The sequence below is a fragment of the Rhipicephalus microplus genome, chromosome 2 (genome assembly GCF_043290135.1).
Source record: "Rhipicephalus microplus isolate Deutch F79 chromosome 2, USDA_Rmic, whole genome shotgun sequence".
NCBI lineage: Eukaryota > Metazoa > Arthropoda > Arachnida > Ixodida > Ixodidae > Rhipicephalus > Rhipicephalus microplus.
Genome location: NC_134701.1, coordinates 160,958,601 through 160,982,127, shown reverse-complemented (window position 1 = coordinate 160,982,127; position 23,527 = coordinate 160,958,601). Strand labels below are relative to the sequence as shown.

At 49.3% G+C, this 23,527-nt stretch overlaps 1 protein-coding gene across 4 annotated transcripts in view; it reads right to left on the bottom strand.

The window, feature by feature from the left end:
* Positions 1-381: 381 nt before the first annotated feature.
* Positions 382-23,527, bottom strand: part of LOC119169689 (uncharacterized) — a 489,699-nt gene continuing 466,553 nt past the window's right edge. For all 4 annotated transcript variants that reach the window (XM_075886975.1, XM_075886976.1, XM_075886977.1 and 1 more), the window contains exons 6-13: positions 9,544-9,611; positions 9,195-9,364; positions 8,316-8,378; positions 7,472-7,825; positions 6,987-7,169; positions 6,336-6,443; positions 5,615-5,731; positions 382-3,283 (exon numbers count right to left, since the gene is read on the bottom strand). In XM_075886975.1, the coding sequence (XP_075743090.1) occupies positions 2,922-3,283; positions 5,615-5,731; positions 6,336-6,443; positions 6,987-7,169; positions 7,472-7,825; positions 8,316-8,378; positions 9,195-9,364; positions 9,544-9,611 (1,425 nt within the window). In that variant the 3' untranslated portion in view covers positions 382-2,921. The remainder of the gene's footprint in view (positions 3,284-5,614; positions 5,732-6,335; positions 6,444-6,986; positions 7,170-7,471; positions 7,826-8,315; positions 8,379-9,194; positions 9,365-9,543; positions 9,612-23,527) is intronic.

Genomic DNA, 23,527 nt, shown 5'->3' with positions numbered 1-23,527 from the left:
AACATGACTAAGTAATGCATTTTTACTGTGTCTACAGCTCCTGAAATATGCTAATGAAATCGTTAATAAAAATTTACGGGTCTGAGTCGGGATCGAGGCCAGGCTGTCTGGGTGACAACTACCACAAAAAAAAAAACACCAGACTTGTTGAAACGCCTACGTCAGGGCCAACATTGCCTTTAGCAGCTGGATTCGTAGTGATATGTGATGCAATTATCATGAACAGTTACTCGAAGCAGTCCTTATCCAGAAAAAAAAACATGTTTCAATCGAGAGTACTGTACATCTAAAACTGCCCTGCAGTGCAAGAACAAATTCCTGGAAAATGACTTGCTCTTGTGTCGCTTGTTGTGCCAGGCAGAAATTTCATTGAGAGACTGGTTTCGGGTTCATTATAGCATTTATTACACCATAGTGGCTGACAGGGAGATACAATAAAAAATAAATTAACTCTCTCAGCATCATCTTCAGCAACATGGCAACAACACTGCACAAACAAAAAAAATTTTCCGGGATTTGAAACTCGAGGCAGAGAGGGATCTCAGTACATGTGTATGTGTGTGTGTGGCAAAAAAAAGTTTCTCAAGCACTCTTGCATAGGAACCTTTTTTTTTTTCGCTACAAACCCTAAAACTCCAACGTGAACTACATTGTAGAACAAGACTCGTTTCCCTTGAAAAAGGAATCGTGCTTCCAACGCAACAGCTGCAAAGCCAAGTGGCACCAAGGGACGGACGCATCACGGTCTTTTCAGCTACTGTGCTTTTAGAATGTCATAACCTGGCTTCAACTATGTGCGAGTGCTTCAGTGTAATGCATCAACTACTATACATAACACATACACATGTTCAGTGTGCAAAGCGTTGTGCCGATATAGAATGCTCCAATATGTGTCTGCAAATAATTATTTAAAACTACTGTCTTAAGGGTACTTCTGACACCCTTAGCCAATCTGCACTAAAGACTTAATGCTCAAAATGTCGACTCTATCGAATTTTAGTGGTGTACATCTGTGACACTCAAAATTGCTTATGCAATGAGAATATGTTTGCCTGCATCACCCGTGCTGTATCACTTGGGTCTATTATTGCTCCTGTTAAGTGTTAAGCACAATTTTGTTTGTGTCAAGGCAAGACAACCAGCGTAATTTGGTATCCCCCACCTCGGCTTCAAAGGTACGTCAAACATTGCTTGGCTTTAAGCTTTCAGCATTTCACAATCTAGATCCATTAGCACCAAATTCAGCTGTGACAGACTTTGCAAACGGAAGTGTGTAACAAGGTGTCCTAAACAGGTTTGTGAATCAAACTCTGCCCGCTGAAAAACTTGACTAGCATACTAGTAGCAGCTGACAGAGCAGTGCTCGAGTTTTACTGTGCTGTGACGTTAAGGTAGGCTGCACGTGCTATAATGTGACCACATTGAACAGTAGAAAAGTGGCAGCACAAGTGAAAAAAAAAATCTACTGAAGCAGTTAACCTAATTTTATGTCAGCTCAAACCTCTTGAGCTTGATGAAAGGCGAAATCAAAATTAAAATGTGGAATGTTTCAGTAGTGAAACGTAAGTGATCAAGCTCCATGATGGCATCTAGTTTTGGAACACAAGCCTTTTTATGCTACAAGAGGAATCGTGAACAATGGACAGACTTCTGAACAAACATACATTAAGGTGGCAGGCTCTCTAAACATGGTAAACAAAAAACCACTTTCTATAAGCTGTTGCTGAAGGCAGCTCCTTAGGAGCCTTGGTAGTACATAATGCCATAGAAGTGTTTCTCGTCTTCTTAAATAATTAGTCCAACACCTGTACACAGTTCGTAACACACACTAGCACACAATGTGTCCAAACAGTGCACCCGCTCACAGCTGAACAGATTTGGGACACGGTTGCGTCAAAACTGCCACTTGTCCGTGAGCATTGTCCATGTATCAAGAGACAATCTACCATAGTCGCACACTGCTCGCAGATGCGACCTGACATCACTCACACAAGACGTTGTGTAGTAGTTAACTTTATATTCAGGCAGCACTTGGAGGTGAGGTCTTTTTCACAAGGTGAAACATCGGTTCCTAATGTGACGCACATGTCTCCTCTCCTCCTCACGCGGCGAGTAGAAGCTTCACAGATGATGACTGGAATGCAGAATATTTACACCACAAGGCTGGTCACGGGCTCATCACTTCCAGGACAAGTGTCTGGTGTATATATATATATATATATCAGGTAATGTGCTCTGTACAATGGTAAAAGGAACATCAACTTCATAGCTAACAGCAAACGAGAGTGCCCAACAGCTGTGATGTTCAAGGGGAGGCTAAGGCAAGTCTCCGTTAAAGCAACAATATTGAACTGGTGCCTTGAGGCTCTAGGAAACTGCAAACGAATATTGCGCATTGTTTGACATCACATCCGTTTCTTCCATCAAGCAGTGGTAAGTACAAATTAACATGGAGATTTCACTTGACTCGTATACATATTTTACACACAAAAGTGCACAAGCGAAAGTCGTAAAAGCTAAACTGACTCCTTGTTTGTTTAGGTTCGCTAAAGCACTGTACAAGGACCCCCGTGACCAGCGATACAAAGAGTCGCAGAATGAGCGGCATGCTATTGCGAAGCCGCCGTCTTTGTTCCCGGGACAAATGCCAGCAGACCAATGTGCATCTGTTCTTGTTCTATGCTGCGTCGTCTGGTTTTGTGGCTCGATTCCCAAGTTCGCAGATGGTACTTGAAGTTCAAAGCTTCCTGCCTTTCTGCACTAACGTCGCACAAGCACCTTGCAATCGGCCCGCTGAAGCACAATGGATGCTCAAGAAGGACTCTTCTTGTATTTGTTCCCACTGATTAGTTCACAAAGTGTTCCCATGTGCACCACAGCTTGCAGTCGCACTGTCCATTGTTGACGTAACCGCGTCCCTATCACCTTCGACTTCTGGCCACCGGTGTCTGTGGGTGCACTGCCTTCCTGTGCTTGTTGGATAGTAGCCTGCCAAGCAAATGGCCAGGCGGGAGCGCCGGCACGACAGAGCTGCGGTCTCGAGAAGGTGCCGCGCTTCCACAGTTGGCTTCGTCGCTGCCGTCGCCACAAGAGTCGAAGCCGTCGCACCACACGGTGCCCGGCACGCAGCGGCCATTCTGGCACTGGCGCTGATGTGCCAGGCACGGGGAATCGCAGCCGGGCGGCTCGTCCGACCCATCGTCGCAGTCTCGGTAGCTGTCGCAGAAGTTGTCCATCGGGATACACTGGCCACTGTTACAGGTGTGCTGAGAGGCGGGACAGACTGCGTGCGGGAAAGAGAGGAGGAGGTTAATCGGATTATCAAACCCACGCACTGAAAACAGTTGCAGGGCAATATGTAATTGTTCTAGTTGGTTTTGCATATACACTCAAACCTCATTTTGACAGTTGCATCTTGCACAAAAAACAAGCTCGTTATACTTAAAAATTTGTTATAAATGTACAGTGAACTCCCTTTAAGAGGAACTTGAAGAGACCATGAAGAATTGTTCGTCTTATCAGATGTTCGTCTTATCAGAAGCACCCTTGAATAAAGAATTGGCTACATATCTAGGTGCATGCAAATATCTTAGTTCAAAACAAAGTATCAAGTACACTTACAGTGAAGGAAAAAGACACAAAAATAATTTATTTGAGGGAGTAACCTGATAGGCAACTGCGTTCAAGTGCTCTTGCTCGGCTTGATCCAGTCCATAATGGACGTCTGTCGCTGTTGTGCACATCGGCGAGCAGCCACAAATGACGCCATATCTCCTAGCGATCTCAAAAACACTTTAGTTCCTTCATGCTGCTCAAAATAGTTCCTTAACGGACTAATGTAGAGATCTGCAGCATCATTTGCCACTGGCGCAGGCCCCATGCTGGCATCTTCGTCATCCTCCGACGTCACCTCCGAAGGAACCTCTAGAACCTCATCAATCAATGTGTCCAATGTGTCCTCCCTGCAGGTTGGCACATCTTCATCGACAGTGACATAACTGCCTATGTCCACGACGAGTCCTTTATTGCCTAGCGAGGCCGCGAGGCTCACCTCTTCCTCGTCGTCTTCGCAACTGTCCTGCGCCGAGCACTCGGGCACCACAAAACCAGCATGACGGAATGAATTTATTATAGTCATGTCAGTCACCTGGCTCCAGGCATTTGTGAGGAGGTGAAGTGCTGTCAGCAGGTCCACTGTGTACTGTTTGTGGCTCTCCATGCACAGTAACATTCTCTGCAGAAGAGATCGGCGATAGTGCCTTTTCAGGTTGCTGATCACCCCCTGGTCCATTGGCTGGAGCTTGGCTGTGGTGTTAGCGGGCAAAAACTCCAAGCGAATGGCCTGAAGGTTGGCGACGTGCCCGTGCCCAGGGCAGTTGTCCAACAGGAATATGACACGTCTCTTTTCTTTCTGGAAACGGCGATCCATGTCTCGCAGCCACTCCTCGAAAATCGACCGAGTCATCCAGGATTTTGAGTTGGCCGTGTAGGTCACCGTCAGCGTTTTAGCGTGCTTGAAGCAGCGCGGCGATCTTGATTTGCCGATGACCAACAGTTTCAACTTGTCGCTTCCTGACATGTTTGCGCCAACGAGTACGGTAACCCTCACCTTGCTGTGCTTTCCCCCTGTGCAGTCGTCGACAGCGAAAGCGAGCGTCTTTGCTGCCTCCCTCCCTCCGCCGTGGCGCGAATTCGCTTCGCGCCGTTGCTGCTTTTGTATTTTCTTTCCCTCCGGTCGTGGGAATGCCCCCCCAAGATTGCCATAATTCCTCTGTAGAATCGCCTCGGTCTCCCGGTCTCCGTGAAAGTGTTCGTCTTAACAGAAGAGCAGGTGCAAGGCTGTTCGTCTTAAGCGGATTTTTTTTGCATTGGGTCTATGGAAAACCAAACAAACGTTCTCGCGTTGTTCGGCATAAGCGAGAATTCGTCTTAAACGAGTTCGTCTTAACGGGAGTTCACTGTATATTCCTAACACTGTATTTATTGCAAGACTATTCTCTATTACTTAGTTATCATTTATATTTCATTATATGTGGGTTCATCATATGGAGATTTCAGTCTATCAATTAGTGGAAATAGCGCAAAAAAAATGTAGGTGGCAACAAAAGGCCGACACAGAGTGCTTGTTCGTATCTCCCATTTGTTTCTGTCCGGTGTTTTCATTAATTCGAGTCGGGAAGTGGTCGTGAAACACTACAGCTTGCAGGTTGCTTTGTCTAGAATTATAGTTGTGCCAAATGCACAATGGAATTATTACTTTGAAGCATTGAAATAAAGCAATAGTACATTAAGACAATCTATTTCTTAGCTAAAACTATACTACTAGCATGATAGACAGGGAATTTCTTTTAAGAGCTACACAACATCTGAAATGGTTTATTCAGCAAGATCAGTTTCCTTTTTTTTTGTTGCGAGAATTCTACATCATGAAATGCTTGCATCGAAATAAGCTAAGGTGGTGCAGTTGGGGGGACCAATGGATGTTGAACTGCACCCTGGTATAGTCAGTACAATTTACTCTTTGAAGTAGGAACATCCTGGACATTACAGTGGTTTGAGGCATGGTTCTGGGTAGCCACTTGTTAAGTGCTGTGTAAGCGTAGAGCACACTTACGAGCTGTGCAATTGGCCTCGTCGCTTCCATCCCAGCAGTCAACAAATCCATTACAGCGGCGATCGAGTGGCAGGCACGAGGTGTTGTTACTACAGTGAAATCCATCACTTCCACATTCTGCAACAAAACAATAGTTTGCACATTAAAGGCATGATTTTCAAGGAATGCTGCAGTAAATTAAAAGAAATGAAAGTCACTGATGTAGTAAGGCTGTCATCTCGACAGGTTTTTTTCTTTTGTCATCTGTCCACATGCAAAAGCGTGAATTCAGTTTACAGTAAATACAAATCATGCTAAATTTGAACTGCACAATTTAAACTAGCAGCCTATGCGATGTTCTGCAAGTATATCTCCCTACAACTAAAAGAGGAAGCAGCAGACTTCATTCCATTTATGTGCTGCATCCTAGGCGTTTCTTGATGCTTGTAAAACTTGTTCTACCCAAGCAAGATGGCAGACGTCATGTGAGAAGCAGAAATGAAAAGTACGAGCGAACCAGCTGGCGACGGCCTCTCTTCTGCTAAATCATCTCTACTATAGCCTTCCCTCAGCGAGAAGTACAATGCATCTTGTACATATTCTAGTACACCCCACCTCGTCTCAGTGCCACGAGGCAAGAAATTGAGGTCAACCATTTTGTGTGGGAGGCCAAAATAGTGCTTGAGGAAAATCTACTGCGGTTGTTATGCCCCTATGATATTTGATTATAGGTTTTACTCACCGCAGTTGTACTCGTCTGTCATGTCGTAGCAGTTGAAGTGCCCATCGCAGCGACGTTGTTCGGGTATGCACAGGCCGTTCTTGCAGCGCCACTCGTCGTGGAGGCACTCTGAAATCACGAAAAAGCCAAAAATTCGTTCATTGTGGAACTAACCAAGGCATAATGCGAACTCTGAAACTTGGTACGTACCGAGTTCAGACCATCTAAGGGAACCTAGAAACCAACCTACTCATGTGAAACAGGATGGCAGAATTTCGCGATGTACAGTAGAAAGCTCTCAATAGCGACAAACGTCAACAACAGCTTAGTTGTGCGATGACAACCATAAGCATGCGCACGGGGGGAGGCACTGCAATAAACATTCACTTTCCGCCCCCCTCTTACGGCAAACCCTGCACACACTTACGCCCTCGTCATATTGCACATCGGTTCATTCGCTATCCTCGTGGTCATAACGCCTGTTGTGAAGATTCAGGAAGCAGGGAAAGGCCAATAGATTAAAACTAAGTGATCCCTACCAGTTAACTGGGGGAACATGGGAGACGTCTTTGTCCTGCAGCGAAATGCTGCAGTTCAATGCTAACCGCAATCTTGATAGGCATGGACCACAGTCGTGGAACATGCTTGGAAATAATCGCCCAAACTGCTCACCTGAATCGTCGATGCAATGCACGGTGTTGTTGTCGAGCCGTTGGCAGAGCTCGTTGGGTCCCGAGCACCATCCGCCACATCCCCGGGGGTCGTTGGGGTCCTTAGGTGTCACGCAATGCGGTTTGGTCTCCTCGCCATTCATGAAGCATATCTCGCCCGGCTGGCACTGGTGGCACGGCCTCCCTGTGTGCCATTCACAAAGAAAATGCTATAGTTTTCTTTTTAAAGGTGAATAACCCAGAAAAAGTCGGAGGTGGGGGGGGGGGGGGGTCGAGCAGGATTGAATCTCTAAACCAGCCAGTTTCAATTGAAGGGGAATCCTGCTTAAAATGTTGCTTTTTTACTGAGTCTATATTTCACGTTCTTTGGTGACGGGGCGGCAGGTGCCGCCTGATCACTGAGGCCATGCAACATGCACGTCCATAGCTACTCGGCACATCTACAGAGCACAAAGGCAACCGACGAGACTCCAAGCAGCCACTCACAGTCATCGGGCATCGATGGCTGCGAAGCCGTGTCCGCCGTCGCCTTCTCGCGCGTCGTGGACTGTGGCGCCGCGGTCGCGTTCTCGCTCTCCGAGTCGCCCTCGTCGTCGTCGTCGTCCTCCGAGGTGGCGGCGTCCGTCGTGGTCGTGGGTGGCGGCGCCCTGGTCGGGCAGAGGCAGCTTTTGAACTCGACTTCCTTGCCTCCCTGTTCGAGGCAGGCCAGGTTGTCGGGCAACAGGCTGCCGCGGCCGTAATGCGAGCGGCACTCGCGGCGCCGCGACCGCAGTCGGTTCGGGTTGCACTGGCCGTCGTGGCCCGTGCAGTCGCTCCACGGAGACCACGGGGACCAGGCAGCTGCACGCAAAACGAGAGGTCAGAACCGGGGCACTAGCGATTAGGGTTAAGTCGTAAGGGTGGGAATCGGTACCGTAGGACTTCGTTCATGCGTTAACGAAGAAAAAAGACGCGGGAAAGAACTTACTATTTGGGAAAACGTACAATCCGAATCCACTAGAACATCGCGCGATTTCGCGATCATTGGCATCAAAAAATCTCACGAAACGAAAAGTATTGACGAGGTCCTCACGATTTCATATGGCAACGCTTATGGGAAACGAGGACAGCCCATAACCTTGTGTTAGCATATCCTAGTGTCCTGTATTACCCTTGTATTGTGATGTGCAGTACTACAAACTGTCACATTGGGGTAACATTAAGGGAACTGTGTTCAGCAGGTATTGAATGCAAAATAAAAATTTTAGAAACTATAACAGAAAAAAAAGCGATAAATAAAGCATGCAAACAGAAAGCCAAGGAGCGTCCAGAACTTTTTATAAGCCCTCACCGTCAAAGTAGGATGGCCCATGCGTCACCATGACTGGAGGAGGAACTGCGCCAGGCTTCACGTCTGGGAAAAGAAGTAATACAATGGCGGGTAAGCTTGGATTGTGAGTCTCATGAAACCGTTCATAACATTTTGTTATACCGGTGCGGCAAATATACGCGGTCTGCTTCTAACGTAACATTTATGTACGGTTGAGCCTAGAGATTAAATACAGAGAAACAATTTTGAAAGTTCAATTCCGCATGTAACATCAAAATAAAGTGCCACGAAGAATGTACGCTCGGTTTTTCTTTCAGATTGTTTATTATTACAATGGCAATACTTTCTTTTAGCCACACACAGACACGACAGTGGTTACACGCAGTCATCCGGACGACTAACAGTAACATGAACAAGTGCGTGTGGTAGGCTTCCCCTCATGACACTTATGCTTGTGAAGAAGCACGCTTTGGCGGACACCTTTTGAACTGCGCATGAACAATACTGTGTTGCAAATTGTGTGCGCTAAGGGCTTATAGTTCGCAAAGTAGCCATATTTTAAGCATTGCATGCAAACAGGCTGCAAAACAAAAGCTCTCGGGCATTTCAAGACCGCACCGTTTCACATGCTCGCATTGAATTATCGGGCCAAGTTGCGAACTGTTGCTTCTGCTGAAAAAAAAAAAAAGAACGAAAGAAACCAAAGCTTGAGCAACTAGCCAAGCGCGTTTGAAACGTAAGCTCGTTAGCTGGATCGTTCGAAATCAAATGCGCCCTTTGAGACGATCGGTGCAACTTCAGCACGAGACAGCCTCAGCACTGGATATGGATGAGCTCTTTTAAGCACAAGGACTTATGGAAGAAACTTCACGCGAAGCGAATGCCAGCTTGTATACTCACTCGTGAAGTGCAAGGATCGGATGTCGACGCGGAGGTTTCCCGCGGGAAGGATTCCGTGTCCTTGTTCGAGCACCTGGATGAAGGCCAGGCCCACGTGGTGCGCCGCGTTCGTCAGCGGTTGGTTGAGCACGATGCGACAGCTGACGCCGATGCTGCTGCTGTCACTCGCACTGTTTTGCACGAAATTAGGAGGGAAGAGAAAAAAAAACCCTTAAGAACGGGGCTGGTCTTTTCCACACTGAGACGAACGGCGTGCAAGTTGTACACGTTCGCGTGCACGCATTCGACGATAAACATAAAACAACGATAGCAAATAACCAGTAAACAACGGAAAATAGAGGGAACTCACCTGAATTCTATCACTTGCGTCATGTTGTAGTCTTGCGATAAGGGTCCTAAGTAGAATAGCTCGTCTAGCTGTAAACGACAAGAATAGAGGGAAAATAAATTTTAGGTGAAAAAAAAACTCGGGTTACTGCTAAAAGAGCACATATCCAACATTAGTAATCATCTAAAGAGCAATGACCAAGCGTGGGGGAGATTAATTAAGCATAATTCAGGCAATCTTCACTTGTACTATAATATCAGTTGAAGCGAAGCGCACTTTTACAGGGCCTGGAAACTTTTCATGTTACGAACATGACTGAAGTGCGAAGCGAATTCCGTTATGAGTGGCTGTGTTCGAGGCCACTTACTCTTTACTTGAAGATCACGCATCACAAGCGGCATAGACAGCGCAGTGTAGCGTATCGGAAATGTCACTCAGCGACGCTCGGTACACAGCGGAGGCGTATACAGTATGCTAATGCGCGAATAATGCACCGAAGCCATCGCGGACGTGCCCTTGATAGGCTGAAGTATAAACGTGTTTTCACTGTTTTCATCTAGTGTCTTTTTTTTTAAATTCAGAATGGGCGGAACAACACTTCCTTCGGGATGTCGACTTCAGCGTACTCTTCGATGTGCTTATTTTCCAGTGTGCGTCGAAAAAAACGCTGAGAAGTCCCAGTGAACGCTCAAAAGGATGACACGTGGCAAGTCTCGAAGAGAAGTCACGTACTTTCGTCGAGCAGCACCGAGGTCACGCACGAACCGAAAGCAGCCCTCTGCCGCTTCTAGCTTACATATACGCGTCATTGAAATAGCGCCGATTCAAAATACGCGCTCGGTTGTCATCTCGACTCGGACGTGCGCCTCGTCAAGTCGTCCGTGCCTTCACCGTGAGACATCATCCTCCGTCCGGCACGGACTCTCTTCATTTAGTTCCTCTTCAGATCCCACTCGAGCAGGCGGGGCGGACGAAAGTCGTGCTTTCCGGCCTCGCTTTTACTATTCTCTTCCGCACGATTGCTCGGCGGGGTTTTTTTTCTGTCGCACACACCGCTCGTCACGAACAAGCGCCACGTTTAGAGCCGATTCTCGACTGTTATTCTATTTTTTCCCTCTTCGCTCGGGCGTGCTGCTTCCTTTTTCATTTCGCCTCGTCACTGCGGTTTAATATCCGCCCGAGTTGCGCCGCAGGCGGGCTGAGTACGGCACGTTTTGAAAGCAAACTTCTGTATCCCCCGCCCTCTAACGGCGGCAAGCGCCGTGCCTCGCGGCGAGCCCTGCAGGGCCGCAGCTATTATGCCTACCCGTGCCTGTAGCGCCGGCTTGGGACTGTGCTTTGGCGCCACTAAGGACCTCATCGTTTGGCTATTCTCGCTGGGAGGGAGGTCGGTGTCCCGCTGGTCAGAACGAAAGAAAATGAAGAGAAGGTTCGAGTCTCTTGCGATTTGCCAGAGGACGCGCAGATACAGCTTATAGTCGATGTTGCTTGCTGTCGTTGTTGTTGTCGTCAGCGAGTCGAGCGATGTGTATGTAGTTTTAAAAGAATCACAGAAAGTATGGGGGGAGGAAAACGACGGCTACACGTCGGAGCCGGACGCACGCCCGAGCGCAGCGCCTGGGGACGCATTCGCTTGGGACGGCGATTTGAAGCGGATTGTGCACCCCCTCAGTCACTCCCCTCCTCCCCAACTCTCTCTCACTCTTCTCCGAAAGGCCCACGCCCCTAGCGAACTGCTTTACTCGAAGCGGCTACTTCCGCCGCTTCTTTGCAGCGCCTCGACTTCTTCTGCTGGCCGCCCTTCGCTTTGGCATTCCCTTCTGCTTCGCGTATTCTGTAGCAGACGACGGCGAACGCCCCTGTTGTATGCGCGGTGACTGAATGGATGCCGCGCCGGCCTGTTGCTGTGGCAGCGTTCGTGTTTGTGTGCCGCTCACCTGCCTCTCTCACTCTGGAGCCGGCAAACACACACGCCCATGCGCGGCAGGCCTGCAGCTTGCCGGTCGGGCTCACCAGAAGAACATCCCTTCCCCCCCTCCTTCCACGCATCCCTCCACCCGTGTCCCTCACCCCTCCCCGCGCCTTGAAGGGGGTGTGACAAGCGTCTCATCTCCCTTCTCCTAGCTTTCATTGTAGAGCGTATGCAAGTGAAGGAAAACAAAAACGCCAAGAAACGTTGGGGGCTTACAGTTTTCCGCGGAATAAGATTGAAAGTTCTCTCGCTCTCTCCTAGTCATTGGTTAAAAAAAAAAAGAAATAACGAAAACGGGGTCGAAAACGAAAGCAAAGCGCCCTGAACCGTGGAAGAGTCCTGTCTTTCTCGGGCAGGGGGTCCCACCGCATGAACCACCGCGGCGGCAGCGCAGTGACTGCGGCATCGTCTTCGCTTTTTCGCCCGCCGTCGATTCCTTTGTGCTTCCGCGTCGCCGATTCAAGAAGAAGAAGGAAACCTCTTTTTATTTTCTCGCCTTTTGTCGCACAGGCCGGGAGTTTATTTGGTGCCATTCTTCGGCGCGGCCCGCGTCACCGCTTTTCCCGAGAAACGTTCTCGTTTCTTTTTTTGGCGAGCTAGAAGCCTTATTATGGAGTCCAAACCGACGCACCCAACCCCGTGTATGTGTGTTTGCACGAGTTCTCTGTCGCGGTGAAGCGCCGCGCCTCTTTCTTCTCTCTCCGCGCACGACGGATCCGCAAATGGCGAATAAATGGCTCCACGGAGCGGTTCGGCCGCATTCGGCGACGTTTTGTGGCCAGCTCGGCGAAAGCTCGTCCAGCACGAAGGCCAGTTTCCTCAGCGTCGCTCGGCTTGGGGAAATGCAGAGCTGAGGCTTAACTATTGAAAGGTCGAGAGTGTACAGCCAACAGGTAATTTGCAGTGAAGTTGCGTGTTTATACGTGAAAAAACAGTACCCTTATAGTCTGCAAGCAGTCGAATATAAGTCCTAAAGATAAAAAACAGGCAAGGACACGCGTTGACCCCACTTTGCATGCGAATGTCCCATGAAAAAGAGAGAACTACGCGATTCTTTTTCTAGCAGTTGCGACCAACGGGTGTAATGAAGAAGTATAATTTTTTTTTTCAATCAAGCCGATATTCAGAATGCGCAAGTCGATTTTTTAGCGCGCTGTTGCGCCTTTGGGTAGCGTGGTGCGGACTCGGGCCATCCGAGTCCCCGGAGAGGACGAGTAGAGAAGCCGGAGAAGGAGAAAAAAATGTTTATATACAGTATTTACATGGTAGCGTGGTACAACATGAAAAGAGAATCACACACGAGCGCCTCTGCGCTAGCGTTTTTATACATCGTCCGCCTTCCCAAGATCCCTTGCAAAGAAAATTTATGCGCAGGATACTCCAATGAGATCGTCGTCTTCCTCTCCGTCCCCGAAGAGGGAAAGCCAAACACCGCCTCCCTCTGAACCTAGGAAAGGGGCAAGACATGCCCAGTTCGCTGTTTGGTGAGGGAGACCCCACGCGCCAGCGTGGCACCACAGTGAGATGACGTGGAATCCCATGCGCAAAGTCGCTCCCTGATGCAGCCAGGTTGACTCAAGCAAGGCAGAATACCCCGTACAGCTGCTGGGTCGACGCTGCTTCGGAGTGTTGCTCTCGGCGGCTGACAAAAGCTTGGCCAACGACTTTTGTGTCAAGAGGAGCCGGCGACGTGGTTTTTCCAGATTGTCCGCGTCCGTCGCCGTCCCGGTGCAGGGTTGACTCATCAACAGCTGCCAGGTGCCAGCAGGCCGCGAAGACCACGTGGAACTTGGGCGAGGCACAACAGCACCCCCGCCGCCAGATGATACATCGGGAGGTCGAGTTGTTCCATGCAGCTCGGCCGGGTCGATGTCGGCGACGTTCCGGCAAGGCTCTTGCTTTCTCGAAGGGCCTGGTCAAACTGGAATGCTCCAAGAGCTGGCCTCTGCGCCCCGCTTCGGTGAAAAGTGGGTGACAAGCTCCAAGAAACGACCTTTGTCAGCCACACACAATGCGACAAGCACCGCGTGCACGCCACTCTCATCGCCAGGCCTCCGATTTTACAAAGCAAACATCTTATCTTAATAACTTAAGCTCAAGGAAACAATGTGCATACCAATCGGGACAAGTGTCCAGTAACTCTTTCATACGTAACTCCATTTGGAATCGAGATAACATTATAATCAAGCTAAACAAGCAAACTGTAGAGCTCGGGACAACGAGGGAGTCAGTGAAAAATTTCTCTACGCCCTCACTGTAACACATTGAAAAAAAAAGTACACATAAACTAGGTAAAGGTAAACAAAAAATCAAACAAACCTTCCGCGTCTTTTGACGAGTCAAAACGCTCGACTTAGGGCGTCTGCATTTGTATGAAGGCCACCTCTCTTGTAGCGCACCTCGAAATTGTGCTGCTGCAGTGCTATGCTCCATCTGAGCAAACGACCATTCTTAGGTGACATTTGGTGTAACCAGGTTAGTGGAGAGTGATCAGTTTCTATAATAAACTTAGAGCCAGCAACATAGCAGCCTAGTTTTCGTACGGCCCAAACAATGCAAGCACATTCTTTTTCCGAAGTGCTATAAGCCTCTTCCCTGCTGCTCAATTTGCGACTCAAATACAAAACCGGCCGCTCCTCTCCACTCTGGTCCGTCTGACATAGCACTGCTCCTAAACCGCGTTCGCTTGCATCACACTGAATAGTGAAAGGTTTTGCAAAATCCGGTGCCCTCAAGACGGGTTTCTCACTCAATGCGTGCTTCAGCTTCTGAAAAGCGTCTTCCTTTTTAGAGTCCCATTGAATGTTCACAGGTTCGGTCTTGCGTAAACTATCTGTCAAAGGGCTGGCAATCTCGGAGTAATTCGGGACGTAATGCTGATAGTAACCTGTGAGGCCGAGGAATGCTCTCATCTCGGTCTTAGTGCTGGGACGACGATAACCGACCACCGCGGCTACCTTGAGTTCGGACGGTCGACGACGCCCATTTCCTACAATGTGCCCTAAATAGCTTACTTCAGCACAGCCCAAATGACATTTCTCTCTCTTTACCGTAAGACCTGCATTTTTGACCCGTTCCAAAACCATCCGAAGGTGTTCAACATGGTCTTCCCATTTGTCCGAAAATATCGCCACATCGTCTAGGTAAGGCAGCGCAAATTTCTCGAGCCCGTGGAGAACCTTATCCATCAGGCGGCTGAAACAATACGGCGCGTTCTTGAGCCCAAAGCTCATCATCAAAGGACGAAAAGTGCCCAGGGGTGAGATAAAAGCAGCGTATCGACTCGCGCGCTCTGTCAAAGGGACCTGCCAATACCCCCTAACAAGGTCTAACGTAGAAATGTATTTCGCCTTAGACACTGTCTCTACCCTCTCTTCAATGTTAGGAATAGGGTAAGTCTGGTCGACTGTTACAGAGTTCAGGCGGCGATAGTCCACGCATGGCCTTGGATCACGGCCCGGAATCTCAACCAAAATCAAAGGCGAGGTGAAATCACTGTCTGCTTCGATGATAACACCTAGGTCGATCATGCGGCGAATTTCGGCCTCTAGTATCTCTCTCTGTCTAGGTGACACCCGATACGGCTTACAGCTGATCGGCTTGTTAACCGTCAGCTCAATGTCGTGCTTCATCACATCCGTTTTGCCTGGCTTCTCGGAGAAAACGGTAGCGAATTCCTGTACTAAAAGCTCTAAATCTTCCTCTTGAGCCTTACTTAGGGTGTTCCCTGTGTCTACCCTATCGGACAATGTGCTGCTGACCGTGCCATCGGAAAGACAAAGGATTTCCGCGCCCTCATCCTCAGGAACATTGAGTGCAAGGTTTACTACTGCTTTTCGTCGCATGTAGGGTTTCATTAGGTTACTGTGATACACTTTGGGGCATTTCCGGCCCCACTTTACCTCGTAGTTGGTGTCTGAAAGCACTGACAACACTGTCGCTGGTCCCTCCCATTGTACGTCCAGCTTGTTTTTTCTTGAAGGGCACAACAGCATCACCTCATCGCCCACTCTAAAGACTCGCTTTCGAGCTGACTTATCGTAACGGGCCTTGGAAAGCGCCTGTGCTGCGCGCATGTTGCTCTCCACCACTTCGCGTGTAGTCCCCAGTCGCCCCAATAAATCCAGTACATAGGAAACCACATTAGGGTCCTCCCCATATCCAGTCCATGACTCTCGTATTAAGTGCAGCGGACCTCTCAAGTTCCTGCCGTAGACAAGTTCAGCCGGACTAAACCCGTACTCTCGTGTGGGGCCGACCTCAGAGAAAACATCGCAGCTGGTATACACCCCTCCCAGTCACTTTTATGCTCAAAGCACAAAGCTCGCAAAACGCGTTTCATGACCGAGTGCATGCGTTCCACAGGGTTCGACTGTGGATGGTGAATAGAGCTATGCGCGATTTTTATCCCGCAGCGTTCTAGGAATGTAGTCGTAAGGCAGCTTGTGAACACACTTCCGTTGTCACACTGTATCTCCGAGGGAAAACCCACCCGAGAAAAAATAGACAACAATGCGTCCACCACGCATACTGAACTCAACTCTTTCAGTGCGATTGCCTCCGGGAACTTGGTGGCAACGCACAGCGCGGTCAGGACGTACCGATATCCTGATTTAGATGGAGGCAGAGGCCCCACGATGTCAATCACGAGCCGACGGAAGGGTTCTGTGACTATTGGCACTAGTTTCATTGGTGCCTTCCATTTGTCTGTTGATTTTCCTATCCGCTGACAAGTGTCGCATCCACGGACAAACATCTCTACATCCTTCCAGCACCCGGGCCAGTAGAACTCCTGAGCCAGCTTAGCTTTCGTTTTCTTTATACCTAAGTGGCCCGCCCAGGCGTTGCTGTGGGCCAGGTCGAGAATGTTCCGCCGGTATTTTAGTGGAACTACCACTTGGTTGTAGACCCGCCCTTTAGCGTTCTCATACCTGCGATGCAACACCTCGTTTTGGGTGTAGAACGAAACGTTCTTCCTAGAGTTACCTTCCTTATGTATGGCATCTAGCAGCATAGAGAGTGCGAGATCCGCCTTTTGATCGACCACTAGCGTTGCACGGTCGGTTCTGGCTAGCTGACACCAACTGGTGGACGCGGGTGTTAACACCGAGCCTGTCACCAAGTCCTCGTTTTCGGGCGTTAGAGATATTTCCTCGCTGTTGTCGACCATAGCCCCAGTTTCCGTCTCGACAACTCGCATGGCAGACTCATTTTCCGTCGCAACTACCTCAGGTTTTCCTACACTGCCCTCGGACGTCTGTTCCCCAGAGGGTGAGCTGCTCAGCTGTTGCGTCAGCTCGCGCGCCTTCGAACGGGTAAGGGCCATGCAAGCTATTTCGGTGGCAAATGATTCTCCACGTGTTTTTAACATTTCCTCAGACTTATTTGAAAATAGGTAAGGGAAGTGCTCCGGGAGGTTGGCTGAAATTGCTGCTTCCGTACACAATTGGCCGAAAGGGCCCTCGATTACAACCCTCGCTATCGGTAGGCAGACGCTTTGCTTTTCTGCCACTTGCCGAATCCAGGCACACTCTCCTATATAGTCTTCGGAAGATACGCAACTTGGATGCGCTACATCCATTGTGGCCGCCGAGTCCCTCAATACCCTACACATTCGGCCGTTCACTGAGAGTGTCCTCATGTAAGGCTTCAACAGCTTTAAGCTATCCTCTGACTCCTGAATTGTGGCAAATGCCATGTGCCTCTTACAGCTCCTGGCCATGTGGCCCTTTTCTCCGCAGCTGTAGCAAACAACTGGCTTCCGCGCTTCTAACGCATGCGCTATGTCACCAGGCGCCTTTGAACCTGATGAAGGTGCCGCCTTAGTCCCCTCACTGTCCTTTCCCTGCTGATTGTCTAATAACTTGGAATTTTCGGGTTTCCAGTTATTTCTTGCAAACCTCTTGCGTCCCTGGTTTCCCGACCAGCTTTCTACCTTTTCATTTTTTTCCGAAGTTCGTGGTGTATTGCGGAGACTACGGCGTGAGCAGTAATCTTCGGCGAGTTCTGCTGCCCTGTTCATGTCTACGTCTTTCATCCTATCTTGCACCCAAAGCCTTACCTCCTCGGGAATTCCCCGGTAAAACTGCTCAAGTACCATCAACTCAATGACCTTGTCATGGTTGCCATAGACTTGCGCGCTTTTGAGCCACTCTTCAAAGTTGGCTCTAATTTGGTAGGCATAGTCTGAATGAGATTCGTTGCCCCTCTTAGAGTGCCTGAACCGCAGGCGGAAAGCCTCTGTCGATAGGCGACATTTTCGTAGCAATGCAGCCTTTACCCTGTCATACACCTCGGAGTCCTCTTTATTCATTCTTGCGATAACATCGGACACTTCGCCTGGTAGTACGCATATCAGTTTTTGTGGCCAAGTCTCCCTACTAAACCCTGCATTTTCGCATGCTCGCTCAAAATGCACGAGGTATAATGCAATGTCGTCACCCGCCTTGAAGGTGTGGATTAGATCCTTTATCTTTGATTCTCCACCCCCTGAATTTTGATTTCCCACGGACATACGAAGCTCCAGTTCTTTCAGACGGATTTCATGTTCTTTATCCTCGCGATCCCTCCTTATTTCCTCCTCTCTTTGTTCACGGGCTAAGCGCTCACGCTCCTCTTTCTTTGCCAAAATGGTTTCTCTGGCCTCAATGGCCTCTTCTAAACTCACTTCCTCTTTTCCCAAGTGCTCCAAAATTTGTTGTTTTCTTTTAACCGAGCCGACCGAAATATTCAGCTCCTGACAAATTTCGAGGAGTTCTTGGACCTTAAACTTCTCCATCTTAGATATGCACACCGTTTCTCTTCTAAGGTAATTTTGCCCACGAGCCACCCAATTCTTGGTCTGCGAATCAAAATTTACCAAAATCACCCTACCACGTTACCGACCATCTGCGCTAACGAGTCTGGCGAAAAGAAGAGCAAACACGCGGCACTCACCACTTCGATGCAGCCGACGCAGGCGAATCCCATAAGCTGCCAGCCACTGTTGCGCCTTTGGGTAGCGTGGTGCGGACTCGGGCCATCCGAGTCCCCGGAGAGGACGAGTAGAGAAGCCGGAGAAGGAGAAAAAAATGTTTATATACAGTATTTACATGGTAGCGTGGTACAACATGAAAAGAGAATCACACACGAGCGCCTCTGCGCTAGCGTTTTTATACATCGTCCGCCTTCCCAAGATCCCTTGCAAAGAAAATTTATGCGCAGGATACTCCAATGAGATCGTCGTCTTCCTCTCCGTCCCCGAAGAGGGAAAGCCAAACACCGCCTCCCTCTGAACCTAGGAAAGGGGCAAGACATGCCCAGTTCGCTGTTTGGTGAGGGAGACCCCACGCGCCAGCGTGGCACCACAGTGAGATGACGTGGAATCCCATGCGCAAAGTCGCTCCCTGATGCAGCCAGGTTGACTCAAGCAAGGCAGAATACCCCGTACAGCTGCTGGGTCGACGCTGCTTCGGAGTGTTGCTCTCGGCGGCTGACAAAAGCTTGGCCAACGACTTTTGTGTCAAGAGGAGCCGGCGACGTGGTTTTTCCAGATTGTCCGCGTCCGTCGCCGTCCCGGTGCAGGGTTGACTCATCAACAGCTGCCAGGTGCCAGCAGGCCGCGAAGACCACGTGGAACTTGGGCGAGGCACAACAGCGCATTCATATGCAATAAGCGGCTGCCTCTCACACGCAATTCACGTCTGCAACGATTCTTAGCTCCTCCTGCAGTGTGCGTTTTGTTTGTTTGTTTGTTTGTTTTGTTATCGCGCGCCTGTGTGAGCATCTCCTTTCGAGATTTCGTGCGTGATATCGTCCATGAGCTTCAGCGCAACAAATCACGTAATTCACACACGAAGCAACGTCCAGCATTTCGCTTATTCAGTTGACAGCTCCTCAACGAACCACAGCAACGCCAGAGCTGAAATTTACGAAATTTACCCTCTAGGAAAGAGTTCGGTATTCCGCGGTTCCGGCGTCAGAAAGCGGTTATCATTGGACAGGAAGAAAAAAAAAACCATCAGCTTTCTCTTTCTCCGCAATAACAACTGCGTCATTATGTGCGACTGGGAATGCGACAAGGAGGGCGATGTCACCGCGTCGCTTTTCAAGAGACGACCGGCAGCGTGACTTAAAGAAAAGAAAAAGTGGATGCAAAGAAAGAGAGAGAGAACGAGAAAACAGTCGATTCCCAAACGAGCATAATTCGTCGGAATACAACCGCTGTAGGCTATATACCTCCCATGCATTGGGCAACCTGTCTGCGGTCAACGCAGGAAACGCGACAGGAGGAGGACTGCGGTCGGGTGCGTAATAAGCATGTCCGCTGCGGTTGGGCGGGATAGCCATCTATGGGCCGTGCATGCGACAGTCGTGGCCGTACGACAGAAGACGCGTCTGTGTCCTCGTGTCACGGGGCCCTGCGGCCATGTCGCATGCTTGTCTTCGTCGTCCAGGTCGATCTTCCGCTAATGGAAGGGGAGAGGCGCACTGCCAACCTACGAAACCGAGCACGTGGTGGTTATCGACGACTACCGCGCCACGTACACACGTTAAGGCACACCGTGCGCGGGCCAAGCGCCGTTGCGAGACGACGGGAAAAAACGCCCGCAGATTCGCCGACATCCTGCGGTTAGAAAAACCGAAACCACGACGAATTCCTTCAGGAAAGAAAGGGAGTTGTGTTTTGACCATGTCTACACTCAGGGGGGGGGGGGGGGGGAGGCGATTATGGGGCTGGAAAGGGGGGGTCTGCCCCCCCCCCCGTCCTTCTCATGGCCCCTCCCGGTGCTACACCTCCGAATAGACATGACTCGTGGTACGCAGTCGTTGTACAAAGCAGAATAGGTGTACGTGGTACGGGAACTTCGAATGTTTCGAGGTCGATCGATCATACGACCATCCGCGTAATAAATTTTGCACTTACATTAGAGAGCAGACGGTGACAGTAAAACAGCCGTCCTTATTTACAACTGCCGCGCATTGAGCATTGCCCAGACCGCGCCAGGTGATAAATATATGCGTCCACGTCCTTACCGCCTTTTCTGCCATGCCCTTCGTCGATAGAACCGTATTGTGCAGTTCAGTAGAATCAGGGTGATGTGTGTGTCAACTTATTGAGCGAAGAAAAAAATCCCACACGGCTACTTGCGTGTGGCAACGAGACGTTACTGCCCAACCTTTGTGGCTATATTTAAACAGAAGGCCCTCGAATGACGAGATCTTTTTTTTTTTTTTTCACCGGGAACGCATCGACGATGTCATGCCCACGTGCGCCCGCATATATATTCAGAACCATTCACAAGAGGTAATCTTGTGGAGCGATCACAAACGTCACACATGTAGTCTCGCAATGGTTAGGCATAACGATGTGCATATTCACCGTTCTGCCGTACCGAGCTTCGTCCCCTACAACTGTGCGTCGCACGTGCCGTTCAGTGACGCGCAGTTGTGGATCGGCGGTTTGGCGGCAACGAGGCGCGTGATGGGGTCGTGGCGTGACCCTCGGTTCAAACACGTGTCGCAAGTCTCGCACGAAGCCACGATTGCTTTTGCGCTCGTGAATGCACCGACGTTTACGTAAGTTATTCTTTTTTTTTCTTTTTTCAAGACCTCGCACATGCATGAGGCGATCACAGTTTCTAGGAGGTACATGAAGGGACTCATTCATATCGCCTCACGCGAAGGGCACCTCGACACTACACGGATATGTCCACCAAAAAAAAATAAATAAAAAGCGTACGAATAGTTCCACTATTTTTTTTTTCTCTGGCCTTCTACTTTGCTTTCATTCACTTTCACTGACCCGGTGCCTCCCATTCTACGGTTGCTGCCCCCTTATTTCGCACTTTGTGTTTCAATAATTTCGGAGCATCAGCATTCCTGCGCGCGAAAGAGAGAGCCTAATTATATCTTTCCTACAGCAGGGACACGTGCAGTACTGCGCGATAAGCCGGCGCAGTCGCTCAGTTCCATGCAGCGCAACAAAAGCTATAAGAGCCGGGCACATATATAGCTTGCGTGTGGCAAGTACGGCAGTAACGCTCTCTCTTACAAAAAAAAAAAAGAGAGGTACGCAAGCGCGAGTGGATGAAATCCCCTTCGGACTCAATGGAGCATCGTATACTGCGTGCCGAGGCAATGCCATGCAAGTGCCCATTCTGTGTGTGTTATACGTTACCCTTGCGTCGCATCTCTCGCGCACTGCAGACGTTATACTCCCCTAGACACCGCCGACATAGTTCAAGTGTATACCCGTTTGTACCGAGAAAACCATCGGCGCGAGGAACACTGGTCAACTCACATATTACAGTGCCGACACGAAAACGCACTTCGCACAATTCCGTTTCCCCACGAAATGTTTTATGCTATACTGACACGTGCAAAACCACGTAACAAAACGTGGCAGTGATCTTCATAAATGACTCAGCTTAAGGCGACGCGATGTTGTTGCATCGCGCAGGAGCCGGCGCTCGCTCTGGGACGCTCCCTTCGATTTCCGCCGTGCTGCACGGAACTAAACCGCGCGGACGAAGAGAACACGGCCAGTCGGGGTCGGGCGGTATAAAGGGACGCGCGCCATTAAATTCTTGCGCGCCGAAGAATTCTCAAGGAACTCTGGCCGGTTCACCGGAGCGAACGTAAGGCCAGCGCCGTATTAGCGAAGTTCACAAACGAACGACGGGCTACACCACATAATAATAACGCACGCACTGCATGCTGAAGGGGTCCTCTGATGTCCTTCACGCTTGCCCCGCTCGCTCGCTCGTTCATTCCATCGCGAGACATCGGCAGTTCTTTCGAACGCTCTCTCCTCCTCTCTTCGTCTCGCCCTCTTCTTATTTTACTTGGCAAGGCAAACGCACGAGCATAATGAACGCGTCGTTGGTTACAACTTTTTAGATAGTCGGTGCGATAACGTATGTTGCATAACGCGTAAGTAGTACGCCGCAACAGCATGTGTGCGTGAGTGAGCCGACGTATACGTGAACCAAAAGTGTTTTATACTATGATCAACGCCGCGCGAAAGTGCGGCGGAGCAGGAAGATACATAGAGAGCTTGAAAAATGAAAGTGAAGGAGAAAAAAAGAGACGGGAACAGTTTGTATCATGTAGGTTGCGAAATGCGAACACACTTGAGAGATTCAGCCGTATATACTACAACTGTTCATACGATGCTAGCAGCCGTATTCAATGTCTTTCGCTTGTAAATATAAGCGAACTTTGTGGAAACGCTGATTGTCTCTTAATTATTCTTCGTTAATCGATGAGTACAGCTTCAATTCCGAATATTCGTCGATCAATTGCTGCGAACTTTTGAAACGATGTAAACAAAAGCGTTCGGGGCCGCGCACCACACGACTTCGTCGTACACGTTTTCAGCAGGACAAGAATGGTTTCAAAGGAAACGAAGTTGGCCGCACATAAGACAAAATCGTGTCGAAACATGCAATTTCGTCGTGCTCATTTAAAATGTGTCAGATCATCGGGACCGGAGCAACATGGCGACGCGGAGACGAAGAGTTCCGAGTCGATATCATACACATACCTTTCGCGTTCGTACATTTTCCTTGCCTATCGAAATCTCGCATTCTCTACATTCATTCTGCCTTCCTTTCTTCAAGATGGAGAAGCTTAAGACAGCCGAGAATCAACGTTCGTTTATTGAAATATGAACGTGGTAGAAGGACGGAACGCGACTAAAATCGCGATAATGACGACACTAATAAAAAACGTGGCGACGGGAGGAGGGGGGTCGCAATACTTTTTGGAGGAGCAACGAGTGGATGCGAACCGAAGGTATGAGTATACGCATACACTGACAGTATAAAGTAATAAGAAATAAACACGCGCAAACTGAAAAACGAAGGAAGGAAGGCTCGATCTGTCATCTTTCCTGGCGTGGCGGCAGAATGTTCGCGCGGAGACGATATCGCGACAGAAGTTTCCGAGCCGGATCGCGAAGCGAATATCAGGAGGGCGAGAGTGAATACGCCGCCGAGAAGAGGCTAAACAAATATCAATATCGCCTCCGCCCGCGTCGCCACACACTTT